A 17,197-nucleotide genomic window follows, 5' to 3' on the forward strand; every position below is an offset into this window, starting at 1 on the left:
GCAGCATGGAGAAGCTGGGAAGTGCAAAACCAAAGAACAAATCCAAACCAAAATAATAAACCATAAAACAAAATAACAAACCATAAAACAAAATAACAAATTGGAAAACACAATGACAATTCAGAAAACAAAATAACAATTCCAAGAACGATGAAATTGTGAATTAAATTCTTATTGCTGATTAGATGATACATCTGTCACTCAAAATATACAGGCAGTAAAAAATAGTGTATAACTTTATTTCTTGTGCATATGTGGAGTTCTGAGTTTACGTTAAATCTAAATTGTTAAACAAGAAAAGGAAGAACATTCATATGCTTTGATTTTTAATATGCTGATAGCATATCATGACGTAAAGATTCATTTTCAGTCTCTAAAAACACAGATTAAAAGATGTAAGGAATGCTATAATGCTTTGGAGAAGATTATCTTTGTAATCCTACAGTTAAATTAATTTATCTTTTTTTGTCTTAATACAATTTTGTGTTCATTAAATCTTATTTTCCCCCTTCTTAAAAGAGGGTTATATAAAATTAAGGGTTATATTAAAAAAAGTATCCCCAACATCTCTCTCTCTTTCTCTGTCAAGCTTTTCATGCCACTCCTGAGCTCCCTGTGTTCTGAGTTCCGAGTCTGATTGCCTCTTCTTTCGGACCTACCAACGCCCTACCTCTGCTTGTAGTCTCATCGACTGGTTTGCGGTCTACTGGGGATTGATCACAGCCAGTGACTCATAACATTGCTAAGACAGGGCCACACAGGGACTGTCATGCCTTCTTTGAACCACTGTTGTGTCAGTCAGCCTTATGGTCAGGTCTTCATCAGCGATCATCTGAAGACTTCGGCAGGAAGGAATTAGTGTTGGGTCTGTGGTGAACTCGGAAATTGCGCTGACCCATTTGTTCCTCAGGAACTCAGCTTTTGGTTGTTTAATTCCAGAAACTCAAACTGTTGTAGAAAGGATATTATTTACATTTACATTACGTTATTTCCTGTCCAGTATCATCCAAATGAGGATGGGTTTCCTTCTGAGCCTGGATCCTCTCAAGATTTCTTCCTCATATCACCATCTCTTGCCACCATCACTTCCAGCTAGCTTATAAGGGATAAATGTTAGAGATAAATAGTAGCTTAATTTTAAACCTTAAACTTTTTAATTTTTATTCTGGTTCTATATTTATGTAAAGCTGCTTTAAAACAATGTGAATTGTTAAAAGCACTACACAAATAAATTTAAACTGAATTGAAACTGAATTGAGTACGGAAGCGTATTGCATTCACTTGAGGAAAAAAAATCTGCTCGACGTTGCTGTGTTTCTCCAGGATCAGTTGAACCGATATGGTATGCTTCACGGATATAAGATGATGCATCTGAAATGCATTCAGGCTGGCTATGTGGTGACACAGGAGACAATCAGGCAATTGTTGAAAATACTGGATCCCCATGGAGTGCAACTGAGGCGCCGGAATCGTCTTCGGCGATGTTTGTATCATAATCCAGGCCCGAACTTTTTATGGCATGTTGATTCATATGATAAACTCAAACCATATGGGATCTGCATCAATGGTGCAATCGACGGGTTTTCACGAATGGTGATACAGCTACCGTGAAGCATAACATATCGGTTCAACTGATCCTGGAGAAACACAGCAACGTCAAGCAGATCAGAATGTTCTTTTCGTTTGAACTGTAAAATAAACAGTAAAGTAAAATAAAACCGGATTAAACTTGAAAGGCGGGACATGTTTACTTCCATGCAATCCACATTAACTCGTTAATTTAGAAAAACAGAGCAAAAAACTTTTTATTCATGAAAAATTCTCTCATAATTTTGAGATAATTAAGTCGTTAATTCAGAAAAACAGAGCAAAAAAAATTTTTTCCTGAAAAATTATCTCATAATTTTGAGATAATTAAGTCGTTAATTCAGAAAAACAGAGTAGATTTTTTTTCCTCAAGTGAATGCAATATGCTTCCGTTATTGAGTAAGGCATTTGCCTGGAATACAGCTAAGTGACTCTCTATGTTTTTTAATTGCCTTCAACAGCAAAAACACCACAGACTGTTTTCAGGAAACAATACAGTGGCAGACCGCTCATCATTTCCCACATCGAGCTCCTCAGAGTCCAATGCAAACGGTAATCCCTTGTTCGGTTCGTGAGACATCACAAAGCGAGTTCCCGAAGCTGAGGCAGAGTCATTAGAGTCATCCAAACAGGACGCGAGATGGAACTCATTCGTCTCTCATTCAATTTCAGCTAACTGAACCTGCATCCCCTTGGCCAAAGCTGACGCGCTGCCTCAACAGATGCAGGACAAGTGATAGCAGAAATTGAGAACAGTAATCATTTGCAATGCAAGAAATTGACTTCCTCAACATGATTAAGAAGAAAAGATCCTGCTCTTTATATATCTTCTTTTGCCCTAGTCATCGCATCAGCCATGTGCAGCGTCTCGTTCCCTTGAAAGGGAACTGTCTCCATGTGTTCGTAGGTAATTCATTGCAGGCCACCACACTGGAAAATATTTTATCTATTTCTTTACAACTTATAGTCTCCATCAGTTCTCTGATGAGCATGTTTCTTTGATTTCTAGAATACTGTCAAAACTGGCATACACAATTAGATTCACTGTACTATGAAGGGCATGTCGAAATCAAACACATATTCCCCGAATTTATCAATGACAAATATCGGCTACATCTATGTAGAATGCTACAAACTCTGTATTGAAATGTTTAAAATTAAATGTGTTTTTATTGTACGATTCGTTGAAATGCATCGTTTTCTACCATGATTATAGTTTTAGGTAACGGACAGATGAAAAGATTCTCTTGTGAGCAAATGAGGCTCCCTGCAGCTAGGCTGAAAGTCTTCAGGCAAACGCTTTCAATAGGATACTTGGCTGTTGCTTGCGCATGACTGGGTTTTACAGCTGGTGAGATGGTTTCTTTCTTGAAAAAAGTGGGTTTTTGAGTATGTTTTTCACACAAAATTCATCTTTAGCACAAATAATTTTAATTCTCAAATTAATGCCATTCAGTAAAAGTTTATCTTAAAAAAAATATCAAAGTGAATATGTATAATGGGGGGCACGGTGGTTAGCACGTTCGCCTCACACCTCCAGGGTCGGGGTTCGATTCCCGACTCCGCCTTGTGTGTGTGGAGTTTGCATGTTCTCCCCGTGCCTCGGGGGTTTCCTCCGGGCACTCCGGTTTCCTCCCCCAGTCCAAAGACATGCATGGTAGGTTGATTGGCATCTCTGGAAAATTGTCCCTAGTGTGTGACTGCGTGAGTGAATTAGAGTGTGTGTGTGTGCCCTGCGATGGGTTGGCACTCCGTCCAGGGTGTATCCTGCCTTGATGCCCGATGATGCCTGAGATAGGCACAGGCTCCCCGTGACCCGAGGTAGTTCGGATAAGCGGTAGAAGATGAATGAATGAATGAATATGTACAATCTGTACAAGTCTGAAGTGTGATTTAGCTATAGACCTTCTGTAACTAAAGGGTATACACTTGTTCTGAACTTATTTGACTTTGATTGCTATATCAGTAATGTGGCTTATCATAAATAGTAGTGACTACTTGCTTTCACCCGATATATGTACACATCTCAGTAATGGAACAAAGCTGTCACCAACTCGTTGATACTAAATAATATCTGTATAGGCATACATTGAGTAAAAACCTGCATGAGTATCAGTGGGATTAGGTGCTTTCCATTCTCACTCACTTTTCATTCTCCCAACTTGTTTCAACTGGTTTTGAAAGGATAATATTAAGAGCTCTTCATTTGTATTTTAATCTGAACAGGGTTACAGCTTATCACCATGTCAAGATTAGTTTATTCAACATTTTGTTAATTTCATTAACCAGTACTTAAGAAACTGTTTTGTTTTCTTCCTTAAAAACAATGTAACAGAGAGTCAAGCTGTGATAATGAGTGCCAACTATGGGTATATTGAACCGCTAAAAGTGACACTTAAAAGTATCTTAAAAAAAAAAGTATCTTATCTTAAAAAGCTTGTTATTAGGATAAATGTCCATCAATGCTTGGAAAGGTTACTAAGATTCCACACTTTATGAAAGTTTAATGATTATAGTTATCAAATATGTTCATGGCGAAACTTTTTAAAAATTACACACGATGTCAACTACTTTTTTGGCCAGGAACCCAGGGATAAAATTTATCAGGCCACCCAACCCATTTCAACAGACAGACTTTTTCTGATGGTTTCTGATCTATTTTGAACACCCTGTCCATCCCAATAATAATCGTTTCTAACTCTGGCTTGTGAAATGTTCCTTTTTCTTGAAATTTACAGTATATACTGGGCAATCTTTTGATATCTGTTAGAACTTTGTATTCTTTAGTCAAAATTTTGTTCGGAACCTCTGTGTAATTGACTTTTTAAACGGGAAAATCTAACATTGTCACAGACTTTAAACTTGAATTTTAGTTGCTTTTTTTGGTGAAAATGATCTTAAAGAGTTTAAAATACATTGAAGAAATTGGCATTGTTCCCACCAACAGGCTTTATTTTGATGCTGGAATAGTAATTGTGATTGTAACAAATCCTGTACAATGTATTTCCTGCATTTTCTAGTGTCAAAAGCTGTAAAATATCTCCACATCCTAGTCTTTAGCATCCCGTTAAACCTTTCACACACTGCTTTTTGCCCCGTACCCATAGCAAAGTGATCAATTTTACGTTTTTGGATGTTTTTATCTTTTTAACGCACAAAGATCCCAAATTTTAATTAAATTTCACACATCGTGCATGAACATTTCTAATTGAAAAACAACGTATTTATCAACAGGAAGACAATTAGTAAAAAGATTTTAGTTAAACTCTCAGTTAAACAATTTGCTGTCAAAACATAAAGATACTGTATGAAAGCTGCAATCTATATCTCTTTGCTCTATATCTCTCTATTTTTTTATAATAGAGCAGGTATTTTGCATCAGAGATCATTTGTATCATGAGATCAACCCAAACAAATCTTTTTAAATGCAGTACATTTTGTTCGCAATGTGCAAATGAATTTGATGAATGTGTGATGTACCGGCAACGAAAGGACTCCATGATGTTTTCTTCTGGTGGGCACTATAAATCATAAATTAGTAATACTGCTCATAACATTTAAGCTGCTTAAAATGAACCTTATATTTCCTGGAAATTGCAGAGTGTACTCAACCATGTCTCAGGAGGCAGGTTTGTGTGTGTGTGTGTGTGTGTGTGTGTGTGTGTGTGTGTGTGTGTGTGTTTGTGTGTGTGTGTTTGAGGAGAGTAATTGTAGTACATTTATTTAAAGTAAATAAAAAAATTAAATGTACTAAACATGCAATTCTTTTTTTTTTTAATAAACATATATGCAACAAGCAAGGCAGGAAGTGCTAGTTGAAGTGTTTCATGAATAAGTAGGTCTTCAAAAATCATTTGAAAATAGCCAGTGACTCAGCTGTCGCAGGGGAAGCTTGTTCCACCACCTTGGTGCCTGAACAGAAAAGAGTCTTGTAGTATACTTGCCTCTTACCCTGAGAGATGGTGGAACCAGTTGAGCAGTGCTGGTAGATCTGAGGGTGCAGTGCGAGGAGTGATGAGGGCTTTGAGGTAAGAGGGAGCTGGTCTGTTTTTGGCTTTGTAAGCAAGCATCAGTGTTATGAATCTGATGCATGCAACTACCGAAAGCCAGAGGGATCGCAGCAGCGGGGTGGTATGAGAGAACTTAGGCAGGTTGAAAACAAGCCATGCAGCTGCATTTTGGATTATTTGCACTGAACTATGTACCAAGAATAAATATCTACTTTAAATATATAATCAAACCAGAAAACCATATTTTTAGGAAAAATTAAACTAAGAAAAAATAACTAATTATTGTATGATTACTTTAGACTACAGCTATGGTTATATCATATAATCAGGACACTGAGTGAGCTTGTCTGTCTACTGTACATTTTTTTGGGGTGTTTTCAATGCCATCGTTGTTCTTGTTAACTCAAAAGTAATCATTTAGGTAGTTGAGCAGTGGCAGAACCTCTGCTAGAATTTTGTCATACACAGATCATTGTTTAAAACATTCAAAAAGTGCAGCAGTTAAGTCCCAGAGCCTGGATTACAAAACTGGCAGGCATTTTAATCCCATGGCTGCACCTCTACATATATGCAGAAATTCATAATAGGTGCTTAATCCTTCAAGTACAAAGCCCTGTAATCCTGACTTTTTTCACAGTAGATGAGAAATCTGTGTTTATATGACCAACAAACACTGATACAGTACAGAAATCATGCAACAGCCGACCTGAATGATAAGCTGTCGGGTAAGCAGCTGTCTATGCTTGCTGCGGGGACCAGGCCTCCAGTCCTTGGCATTGTCTGGTGACACCTCATAGACAGCAGTGACACCCGAGACAATTACTAACTACAGGACAACTTCACCTGCCTGTGACAGAGATGCCTCACATCTCTTGATGTGTCTCCCAAGACCCTGCTGCCACTCTAACAGGACCCCATGCACTTTCCTCTCAGCCGCTCCACAGTTGATGCCATTGCCACCACCCTCCACCTGGACCATACAAACCTGGACACCAAGGGCTGTGCTCAGCCCAATGCTGCTCAAATTGCTGTCTCATGCTCGAAAAATACATCACTGTGTATCTCAATGGCATGACAACAGTAGGTATCATCAGCAAGAACAATGAGACCGGAGGTGCAACAGCTAACAGCCTGGTTTAAAGCCAATAACCTGTCAAAATATAAACAAAATGGATGTCTCTGCTAAACAACAATGGGTCCTCTGTGGAGATCATCAAGAGCACTAACAATTCCTCTGTGTTCACCTGGCAGAGAACCTCACCTGCTCACTCAACACCAGCTCCATCATCATGAAAGCCTAGCAGCATGTCTACTTTTCAGTATCATTACGAAGGCTGAGGAAAGCCCTCTCCACCCCACCCTCATAACCACATTTTACATCAGGAATAGATAGAATCCTGAACAGCTGCATCACTGCCTGGTTTGGGAATTGCACCATCTTGGACAGCAAGACCCTGCAGCAGAGAAGGAGAAGAATTGGGTGGACTGAATATCAGAGTATCATCAGAGTATCTCTTCCCTCCATAAGCTCCACACATACACAGAAGTCTGGAAAATGGTAATGAAGCTTTTGGGCCATTACAACCATTTCCATTACCCACACCCTTACCTACATGTTTCATTAAACAGATAATGCCAGTAGTTACTAACCCCCTTGCACTGGCCATGTGCCTAAATCTTTTAAGGGTGGGAAAGAGATTAAGCCAAGTCCTTAACTAAAATGTACCTTTAAACCAGATTAACAGAAATATGCTTTCTCTGTCATGGTTTTAAATAGTCTAATACTTAGTCTAGTCTTTTTTCTTGAAGAAAGACTAGATCTATTCCAAGACTATATTAAGGCTTAAATTAAACCTACCAGGAGACGTTTAACATCAGATTAATGTAATTTGAAGGACACATGGGTTACTTGGACTATGTGAATAAAGATCAATGTTTGCCAGGCTTTCACCTCTGACCCAAAGAGGACAGCCTGTTCCAGTTTTTCTCTAGGTGCTCATAGCTTTAAATATGGAATTATGTGGTGTTAGTGAACAAACAGTATATAAGTCCTTTACAGACTGTGCAGGGCCATTTGTAAATTAAGAGCACATTACATAAACTTCACTAATGCTAAAAGGTATAGTTCTATGAATAGAGGAATTACAGGAATAAATAAGGGAATTTCCCAGGAGTCACAGGTTACATCGATGGAACTCATATTACCTAAAACACCTCTACTCCATTTACTGGGGAATGCAGGAACACAGATTAAACTAGTAAATGATCTGTTACTGACCTCTGATCAGGCAAGTGTCTTATTCATAAACTTGGCATAAGCTTCAGCTGTTATGCTGAGCTAAAGTCCTAACTAGAAAAGCCACACTACACTGGCTCCTAGTCAAATTTTGCATTGATTATCAAATACTATCCCTGACCTATAAAGCACTGAATGGTCTCGTGACATAGTACCTGAGCGAAGCTTTGTGTTTTTATAATTCTCCACACCTACTTACTGTAGATTAAAATGCGCAGGCTATTTGGCCTCAACTAATAAACACTACAGCTTACAAAGTCCCACAGTTATGGAAAAGCCTTTCGATTTGAGTTTGGGATTAAGACACAGTCTCAAGTCATACTTAAAACATTAGTTTAGTCAAGCCTTTAATTATTAGATTTTCTTAGGTAAAGGAGCAAATCTGGAGGGTTAATGGGCAAAGATGATGCTTGATTGCTGTCACCCTTCCACTCTTACATGCTGCTCAAGTTTGCTGACTATGGAGTGTTTGACACTTATGTCCCAGGAAGCTCTCATGTCTGTGTCACTTTCTGGGTCTCTCTTTGAGTTATGCTTTCATAGCTTGTCTTGATGGAGTCACTTACTGCACATAATGTACATTATCTAATAATCTTATAATCTTATAGCCTCTTATAGTATTATAATCATTACATGGCCATAAGCATACCTAATATTCACTCTCTGTTGAGCTACACATGCTAGTCCTGCGCTCCCAATGTTCTAAGTCAACAGAGTGACTGCCTCTTCTCTCACCTCTGGTTGAAGTTTAGTCGCTTGAAAGTGTTCACTGCTGTCAATGGCTCTGCATAGTCAGCCTGGAGAACCATGGGACCATTGTGGATAAAACCACTTGAAGACTATGTTGCCAATTTTTCTTTTTTGGTGGTTGGTTTTGTGCCCATCATTTGAAGGCTTTTACCGGAAGGAATTAGTGTGATATTGATAATGAACTTTTATTTTTATATTTCTTTAAAGCTTTAAGACCTGGGCTTAATTTCAAAATCCCTGTTAGCCCTTTAGACAGGCAATTTTCAGTTTTTGGTAGCCTAAAATGAATTTAAATAGACTGAATAAAAGAAAAGCATTTTTCTAATGTAGAATATTGTAAAGGAGACAAAAGTTCAATCAAAAACTATTTGAAAGTAAAAGCTGAGTGCGCATTCACTGTACTCTCACACAGGCTGCAAATCTACCGTTGTAGACTGGTTCTATCATGGGCAGAATCATACCAGAAGGACAGGTGGTCCTCAGTCAATAGCTAGTGTATAAAGTGAAATGGATAAACACATAAAGGGGGTCACAGTTATGCACCAAACTAGAGCGGTGCTGCGCCACATCAAAAACATCTTCACAGGTATCACACACCTGATGCGTCACGTTCAGTCAGCAGTCCAAAGCAGTTAATTCTATCACCAAATATTATTAAAAGTGCTATTAAAAAAATTAATTGAAAAAATTTTACAGCCATTGTAACAGTTTCTTACCTTAAGCCATCAGACTCAATAACTGGAGACTGGACAGAGATGCACACACATACATCTTTGTACTCAGTATGCAATTTTTGTGCATTACATTTTTAATGCTGCTATAAACTACTAGTGTCATACAGTATGTCTACAAATGTTTACAAAACAAAGCATCATTATACTTTATACTAACTAAAAAACCATGCGGCTCTACCACATCAGTCTGTTAAAGAAATGGATTGCCCCTGGGCCTGCTGTGCCTGCGGTTACTGCTTCTGTGACAGATCTGATAGAGCATGGCTGGTACAGGAGGATTTCACACAAACTCAAGTTCAGGACATCTCCAAGCTGGTGGACCAGCTTGGGAATGTTTTCTTGTTGGTCCCAGGGCTCATGCAGCTGGCTCAGCACATGATTAAAACCCCTCCCCCAAGTCAAGTCAAGTCAAGAAGCTTTCCTTGTCATTTCAACCATACATAGCTGATGCAGTACAAAGCAAAATGAGACGTTTCTCCAGGACCATGACGCTAATATATAACAAAGACAGAGCTACATAGAACAACACAGAGCTAAGGGCTTAAGTAAGTTAGTACTAGCCACATAAAGTGCATCTGTGCAACCTGGTGCAAACAGTGCAAGACAAAGGATAGTGCAAACAAACAATATAAAACACTACAAGAAAATACACAAAAGACAATACACAAAAGGCGCACTGACCAAAGTACATACTGTATATTCTATATTACATGTGCAAAAATACTGGAATGAACACTTAATATAATAGCAACAATTATATGAGGTATTTTAATGAATTGTGCAAAACCACAATTGACTTAAATGTGCAAGACAGCATCCGCAAAAATAGCAAAAGCAGTGTTCAAAACAGCATGTAAACAGTTTGATTATGGGTTGTGCTGTAGAAATACAGTAGATGTATATTGGAAGAATGTGTATTCGGTGCAGATCAGTGAAGTCCATACAACTGAGTGTGCATGTGTGTGTATTGTACTCGGTACAGTTCTGTTTAGTTGTTGAGGAGTCAGATGGCTTGTGGAAAGAAACTGTTATACATATCTGGTTGGGAGGGCCCAAATGCTTCGGTACCTGTTTTCAGAAGAGTGTGAGAGATCATCCCCAATGGTCTTGGCTTTGTGGATGCAGCGTTTGGTGTAAATGTCCATGATAGAGGGAAGAGAGACTTCAATGATTTTATCAGCTGTCCTCACTATCTGCTGTTCCCAACAATTCAAATCAGATAGTGATGCACCTGCTCAGGATGCTCTCAATGCTCCCTCTGTAAAACATAGTCAGAATAGGGGGAGAGAGATGGGCTTTCCTCAGCCTTTGTAAGAAGTAGAGATGCTGCTGGACTTTCTTGGTAATGGTGTTGAGTGACCAGGTGAAGGAATTTGGTGCTCTTGAAAGATCACAACAGAGGATCCATCGATGGTCAGTGGAGAGTGGTCACTCTGTGCTCTTCTGAAGTCAACAACCATCTCTTTAATTTTATCAACATTCAGAGACAGGTTGTTGGCTCTACACCAGGCACTTAGCTGTTGCACCTCCTCTCTGTGTGCTGACTCATTGTTCTTGCTGATGAGACCCACCACGGTCACGTCATCGGCAAACCTGATGATTTGGTTTGAGCTGTGCATTGCTACACAGTCGTGAGTCAGAAAGGTGAACAGCAGTAGGCTGAACACACAGCCCTGAGGGGCTCCAGCACTCAGTGTGGTGGTACTGGAGATGCTGTTCCCAATCCAGACTGACTAAGGTCTCCCTGTCAGGAGGTCCAGGATCCAGTTGCAAAGGCAGGAGTTTAGTCTCAGCAGGCTCAGCTTTTCAATTAGGAGCTAAGGAATGGTTGTGTTGAATGCTGAACTGAAGTCTATGAACTAGTGAAGGCCAAATAATGGGTTGTGGCAAAGGCATCATCCGTGAAGTGTTTTGGACGATACGCAAATTGCAGGGGGTCCAGTGAGGGTGGTAACTGGGTCTCGATGTGTTTCATGACGAGCCTCTCAAAGCATTTCATTACAATGGGTTACAAATTCATCAAATTTCGAATGAGCTCATTTAGTGGATATAAGTGTCAAATTTCTCCTGTTCTATTATGAATAAAATATTGGCTCATGTGATTTGAAAGTCTTTTAGTTTTCATTTTATTCAAACTTAAAACGGAATTCGGTATGTACGTATGTATGTATGTATGTATGTATGTATGTATGTATGCATGTATGTATGTATGTATGTGTATGTATGTATGTGTATGTATGTACAGTATGTATATGTCTGTGTGTGCAATGTGTGCTGCAACCCACATGAGTGTATTCAAGCATTTTATGCAGAGATTTTACATTATTTTGCAGATGCAGGTGTGCATGTGTATTTGTGTTTCCTTAAAGCTGTATAAACCAAGATGCTATTATTGTCTGTTAATAGAACCACCTTGAATAGGATGCTAATATGTAGCCACTCATTCTCTAATCCTGGGTGTGTTCTGCTCCATAGTGCTCTCATATATTCAAACCGAACAACAGCAAACAGAAAAAAAAATCAATGTTTGAGATTCAGAAGGTTTTAATGTGGCCATGTGGTGTGTATGTGTTAGAGAGAGAGAGACAGAGAGTGCATGCTTACTGACCTGCTCTTGTGGCAAAAGGCACAGATATAGCCATTCTCGTGCTGGCTGTACGAGCAGCAGGCTTTGCAGACATTGTAGCGACAATCGAGGCAGACACGACGTGGCTTGAGAAAGAAACTGAATGGCCCACAGCAGCGTATGCAGCACTGCTCATTAAAGCCACGCTGCTTGGCCAACAGCAGACAGCGTGCATCCTCCTCCTCTAGCTCATGCTTCAAATCACTAAAAAGAGAAACAGGAAGGGAGGGAGTAAATGAGAGAATGTAGATAGAGCAGGAAATGTTTAGAAATAAGAGTGAGAAAGGTTAGATAAGAGTGGATAGAGATAGAAAAAAGGGAGATAGAAAAGATTAAATTAACATAGGCAGTGAATGGCTAAGAGAGAGGAGATGTAAAGAGGGGTGTAGAGTGCAAACAGAGAACAGTGGACAGAGAATCGGAGAGAAAGACAAGAAGAAAGCATGAGGAGTATAATTGGGAGAATTAGAAGGCAGACAGAGGAGAGAAGAGAATGGATAGCAAAGGAGAGGAGTATGTGTGTGTGTGTGTGTGTGTGAGAGAGAGAGAGAGAGAGAGAGAGAGAGAGAGAGAGAGCATCAAAAGGAGAAATTGGAAAGCATAGTATAATCCACATGAAACAAAGAATGAAAAATTAAAATAGGAGGAAGCTATAGGACACTCTTCTCTCTCACTCACGTGGTCATCCTCATGCTATGGGCATATTATTAGGCTTATATAGTAGATATAATACCCAGTGATAGAGTGTATACATGAAACACTTTTTGTGTCCTTGTAAGCACAACTCACATATAATTCATTTATAACTCACATATAACACATTTATAGTTACAGCTTCAAAGTTCTACAAGTCTGGAGTGAATAAGATATAGTGGTAATCAAATATTAAGTGGTGAAAAGTGGCATAGTAGTTGGCCTTGCACCTCTGGTGTTAGGAGTTAAATTCCCTTAAGCCCAAACTGTGTGTGCAAAACTGTATGTACCCCAAATGTGTGTGCAATGTTTGCATATTCTCCCTCTGCTTTAGGGGCATCTCTAAATTAAATGTAAAGTTTATAATAGATGCATGTGTTTGCAATTGTGCCATGTGCTCCCCACTTTTTCCCAAGGGATAGGCTCCAGATTTCCTGTGGCACCATGCAATGGCAAATGCTATCATTGCTAAAAACTCAGCAACACATTACATACATGTAATCATTTCTATTCTAACAACATCAGATGACAACACAAAACACAACATATTTCAAGATGTATTTATTGTTTCTAGAAAAATAAAATGTTCACAAACCCTAAGTGCACTGTTTTTAATTCTCCAATAATTTAAAAAGTAATTAGGAACCAAATGTTACATATGTAATAAAATGCTAAAGATGCTTATCACTGCTGATGCTTACCAACCTATCAATTCTAACCATAATCCCCCAAGAGTGGGACCTAGGTTTGCACAAATATTGGATATGCATAACCCTATGCATCTGGCAGGGTGATTTAGAAGGTGAAAGCCTCTGCACTTGAGCAGTGTTATTTATGAACCCATACACAGTAGCTGTTCAGAGGAGGGAGAAAGTTTATGTGCCATGAGACATGTGGGCCTCCCAATATGTGGGGTAGCCATTGAGAACTGCACCACAGCTCATAAGAGAGGTGCCTGTCAATAGTGTTTTGCAACCTGATAGTGGGAACCAAGGTGGGAAACCAAGGTAATTTTTACAAATGAAGGGTAAGAAGCCCGCAGCACATAACTCATAATCCTGAGTGGTCAATTGAGTGTGTCTTAAACCTCCAGAACTTAAACAGTTAAAAACAGATAAGTCCTGACAGAACTCCGTCCAGGGTGTATCCTGCCTTGATGCCCGATGAAGCCTGAGATAGGCACAGGCTCCCCGTGACCCGAGGTAGCTCGGATAAGCGGTAGGAGATGAATGAATGAATGAATGAAAGTCCTGACAGATAATATCTTGCCACTAGTTCTTCGACGGAGCTAAGCTGAGCCACTCATGAGCCACTCATCAATATAATTTAGTAAACAGCTTCCCCAGAGTCAAATAGGAGACAGAGCTGTAACCATGCATGCAACCATGCGTGCTGACAGGGAAGCACTGAACTGGCGGATCACTGGGACACAAGCCTAAGGCAGATAAGCCACTAGGTCCACATACTCCACAAAACACATGAGGTGGCAGGGTTGGCAGGTGCAATTTGCTCTTTGAATGCATCTGAAGGACTTTTAGCCACCTGGTTTCTGTTGACAAGAAAACTGACTGTCATTGAACAGGACCTGATGGGAAATCAGGGTTTTCAGAAGAAAGACTTTGTATTTCTCCTCTGTGACAATCATGGCAGCCATGAAACAACCGATAGCATGCTTGGTGGCATGGATGGCTAGGCTTGTGGCATGATGGAGATCAGCCACTGCTGGGTAGGCCTACAAAAACTTCACCAATATGACCTGCTGCAAGATAGGCCTTGGAAGAGAGTTACTTGTCCACCCTGGCCATACCTATGCTCATAAACCCCCAGCACTGGAGGACAAAGAGTGTCTCTGAAGCAAATCCATGTGATTAGCAGTGTTAGCATTAATTTCCTGACTCTTTAGTTTTCTCAGATTAAAACAGATATTTTATGTCTCAAAATAACCACACAGTTTGCTGGTTTATCTCAGCTGGGAACCTTATTTGATTCATGGTCTGGACACATGCTATTTAGATCAAAGTTTTGATTGTCGACCTTCCTTGCCACTACATTGTTCTGCACCTCAAACTGAGCATAGAAGTCATTCAGCACATCTGGTAGGGAGGCATTACTATCACAGTCAGGTGTAGCTGTCTTGTAGTTTTTGATTGCCTGTATGCTCTGTCTCCACTGTCCTGGAAGTGGCTGTGGATTGTCTGGGCATGTGCACGCTTTGCTTCTCTGATGGCTCTGGACAGTTTTGCTGTTGCTGTTCTTAGGGTCACCCTGTCCCCTAATCTGAAGGCTAGGTCTCTATTCTTCAGCAGCGCACACACTTTAGCGGTCATCCACGGCTTCTGGTTGGAGCATGTGGTGATGATTTTGGAGATGGTCACGTCATCAATGCACTTGCCAATGTAGCTGGTCACTGATGCTGGTTGCATCTCCATCTGGATGCTGCTCCAGGTTGACAGAGTCCTGAAGAGCAGAGGTGGCTCATGCTGGCCAGGTATTCACCTGCTTCAGAACCGGTTTAGAGCGTCTGACGAGTGGTCTGTATGCTGGAATTAGCATAACACAGATGTGGTCTGAGTAGCCAAGGTGGGGGCAGGGCTCCGCATGATACGTGCCAGGATTGTTTGTGTAAACAAGATCCAGAGTGTTTTCCCATCTGGTTGCAAAGTCCACATACTGATGAAATTTAGGGAGCACTGATTTGAGAGTTGCTTGAGTGAAATCTCCGGCGATGATAAACAGTCCTTCGGAGTGAATATACAGTACTGTGCAAAAGTTTTAGGCAGGTGTGAAAAAATGCTGTAAACAAAGAATGCTTTCAAAAATGGAAGTGTTAAACATTTATTTTCATAAAAGAACAAAATGCAGTGAATGAAAGAAATCTAAATCAAATCAATATTTGGAAAATCAATATTAAGACCACCCTTTGCCTTTAAAACAGCAGCAATTCTTCTAGGTACACTTGCACACAGTTTTTGAAGGAACTCGGCTGGTAGGTTGTTCTAAACATCTTGGAGAACTAACCACAGATCTTCTGTGGATGTAGGCTTTCTCACATCCTTCTGTCTCTTCATGTAATCCCAGACACACTCGATGATGTTGAGATCAGGGCTCTGTGGGGGTCGTGCCATCACTTCATGCTGGTTTGAAGGCAAAAGGTAGTAACACAAATATTGATTTGATTTAGATTTTTCTTTTGTTTGCTCACTTTGCATTTTGTAAATTGACAGAAATCAACCCTCATTATTTATATTTATGAAAGCATTCTTTGTTTACAGCATTTTTTCACACCTGCCTAAAACTTTTGCACAGTACTGTACTTCAGAATGCTAATAGCCTGATAGAGTTCACATAGAGTCTCTTTAGCATTAGCGTTGGGGGAATGTAAACTCCGACAATGAAAACCGTGGTAAATTTCCATGGTAAATAAAATGGCCTGCATCTAACAGTCACAAACTCTACTAGCGATGAGCAGTAACTAGAAACAAGCACAGAGTTCTTGAACCATTCTGTGTTGATGTAAACACACACCACCACCGCGAGCCTTACCACACAGAGCTGCATTTCTGTCGGCAAAAAACGAGGTGAGCCCATTTAGCTGAGCCACATCTCCGTAAAAACAAAGACGCGGCAGTTTCTAAACTCTTGCCGTGTAGTGCGTTAGAGTCAGATATAGTCCAGTTTATTGTCCAGGGAGCAAACATTAGAAAGCAGAATGGAAGGGAGAGGCGGTCAGCTAGGGTTTGTTTTTAGCCTGGCACGGAAGCCTTTTTAACACATCATTGTGCAGGTTGGTTGTTGTACGATTTCTGTATTCCTGTTGCAGGATTTCAGATATCTGCTCCACTGGTGTCCCAGAAGTCTCAGTACTTAGTGCTCTTATTTTTCCCCTCTATACACATTCTCTTGGTGAAGCTATATCCTCACATGGGTTCTTATACCACTACTATGTCTTTTTTTTCCCTTTGACACTACTGTATGGCAGACATATACTGTAATCATGGATGGCAGCTTATCAGCTGAAATTTACTCCAAGCTAAACTGAATTGCTGGTCATCATAGGTGATTCATCCACATGTCCGTATCTTGAGCTCCCTGGAGATCTTCAGCACCTGCATGCAACCTTGGTGTTACCATGGACAATAAACTGTACATTTCCTCACATGCTGCTAATTTGACAGGCTTTTGTCAGTATCCTCTTTACAATATCAAAAGGATTACTTACCGCAAGGTTCTGATTCTCAGTTCCTCTAGCACTTCTTGATAGGTCTATTTAAGTAAACTTAATATTGCCTCAAGGTATGTATTTATATTGTAACTAATCTATATATTTTATGCTTTTTTTTCTGGTACTGCATTGTCTAATGTAGGTGTTGTGCAGAGAGGGGGGCATCCCCAGAAAGATGCACTCAGCTAGGTGCACCACTCTCTGCAGGGCTTTACAGTACTGGGTTGTGCAGTTTCTGTACCATACTGAGATGCAAAGTAAGTCAGTAAAGTTTCTCTT

General features: G+C 39.9%; 1 protein-coding gene across 2 annotated transcripts in view; it reads right to left on the reverse strand.

Moving 5' to 3' along the window:
• The window catches only part of myripb (myosin VIIA and Rab interacting protein b), a 63,715-nt gene that overhangs the window by 33,286 nt on the left and 13,232 nt on the right, over positions 1-17,197 (reverse strand). For both annotated transcript variants that reach the window (XM_060862165.1, XM_060862164.1), the window contains exon 3: positions 11,986-12,207. In XM_060862165.1, the coding sequence (XP_060718148.1) occupies positions 11,986-12,207 (222 nt within the window). The remainder of the gene's footprint in view (positions 1-11,985; positions 12,208-17,197) is intronic.

This window comes from Tachysurus vachellii, chromosome 25 (genome assembly GCF_030014155.1).
Source record: "Tachysurus vachellii isolate PV-2020 chromosome 25, HZAU_Pvac_v1, whole genome shotgun sequence".
Classification (NCBI taxonomy): Eukaryota; Metazoa; Chordata; class Actinopteri; order Siluriformes; family Bagridae; genus Tachysurus; species Tachysurus vachellii.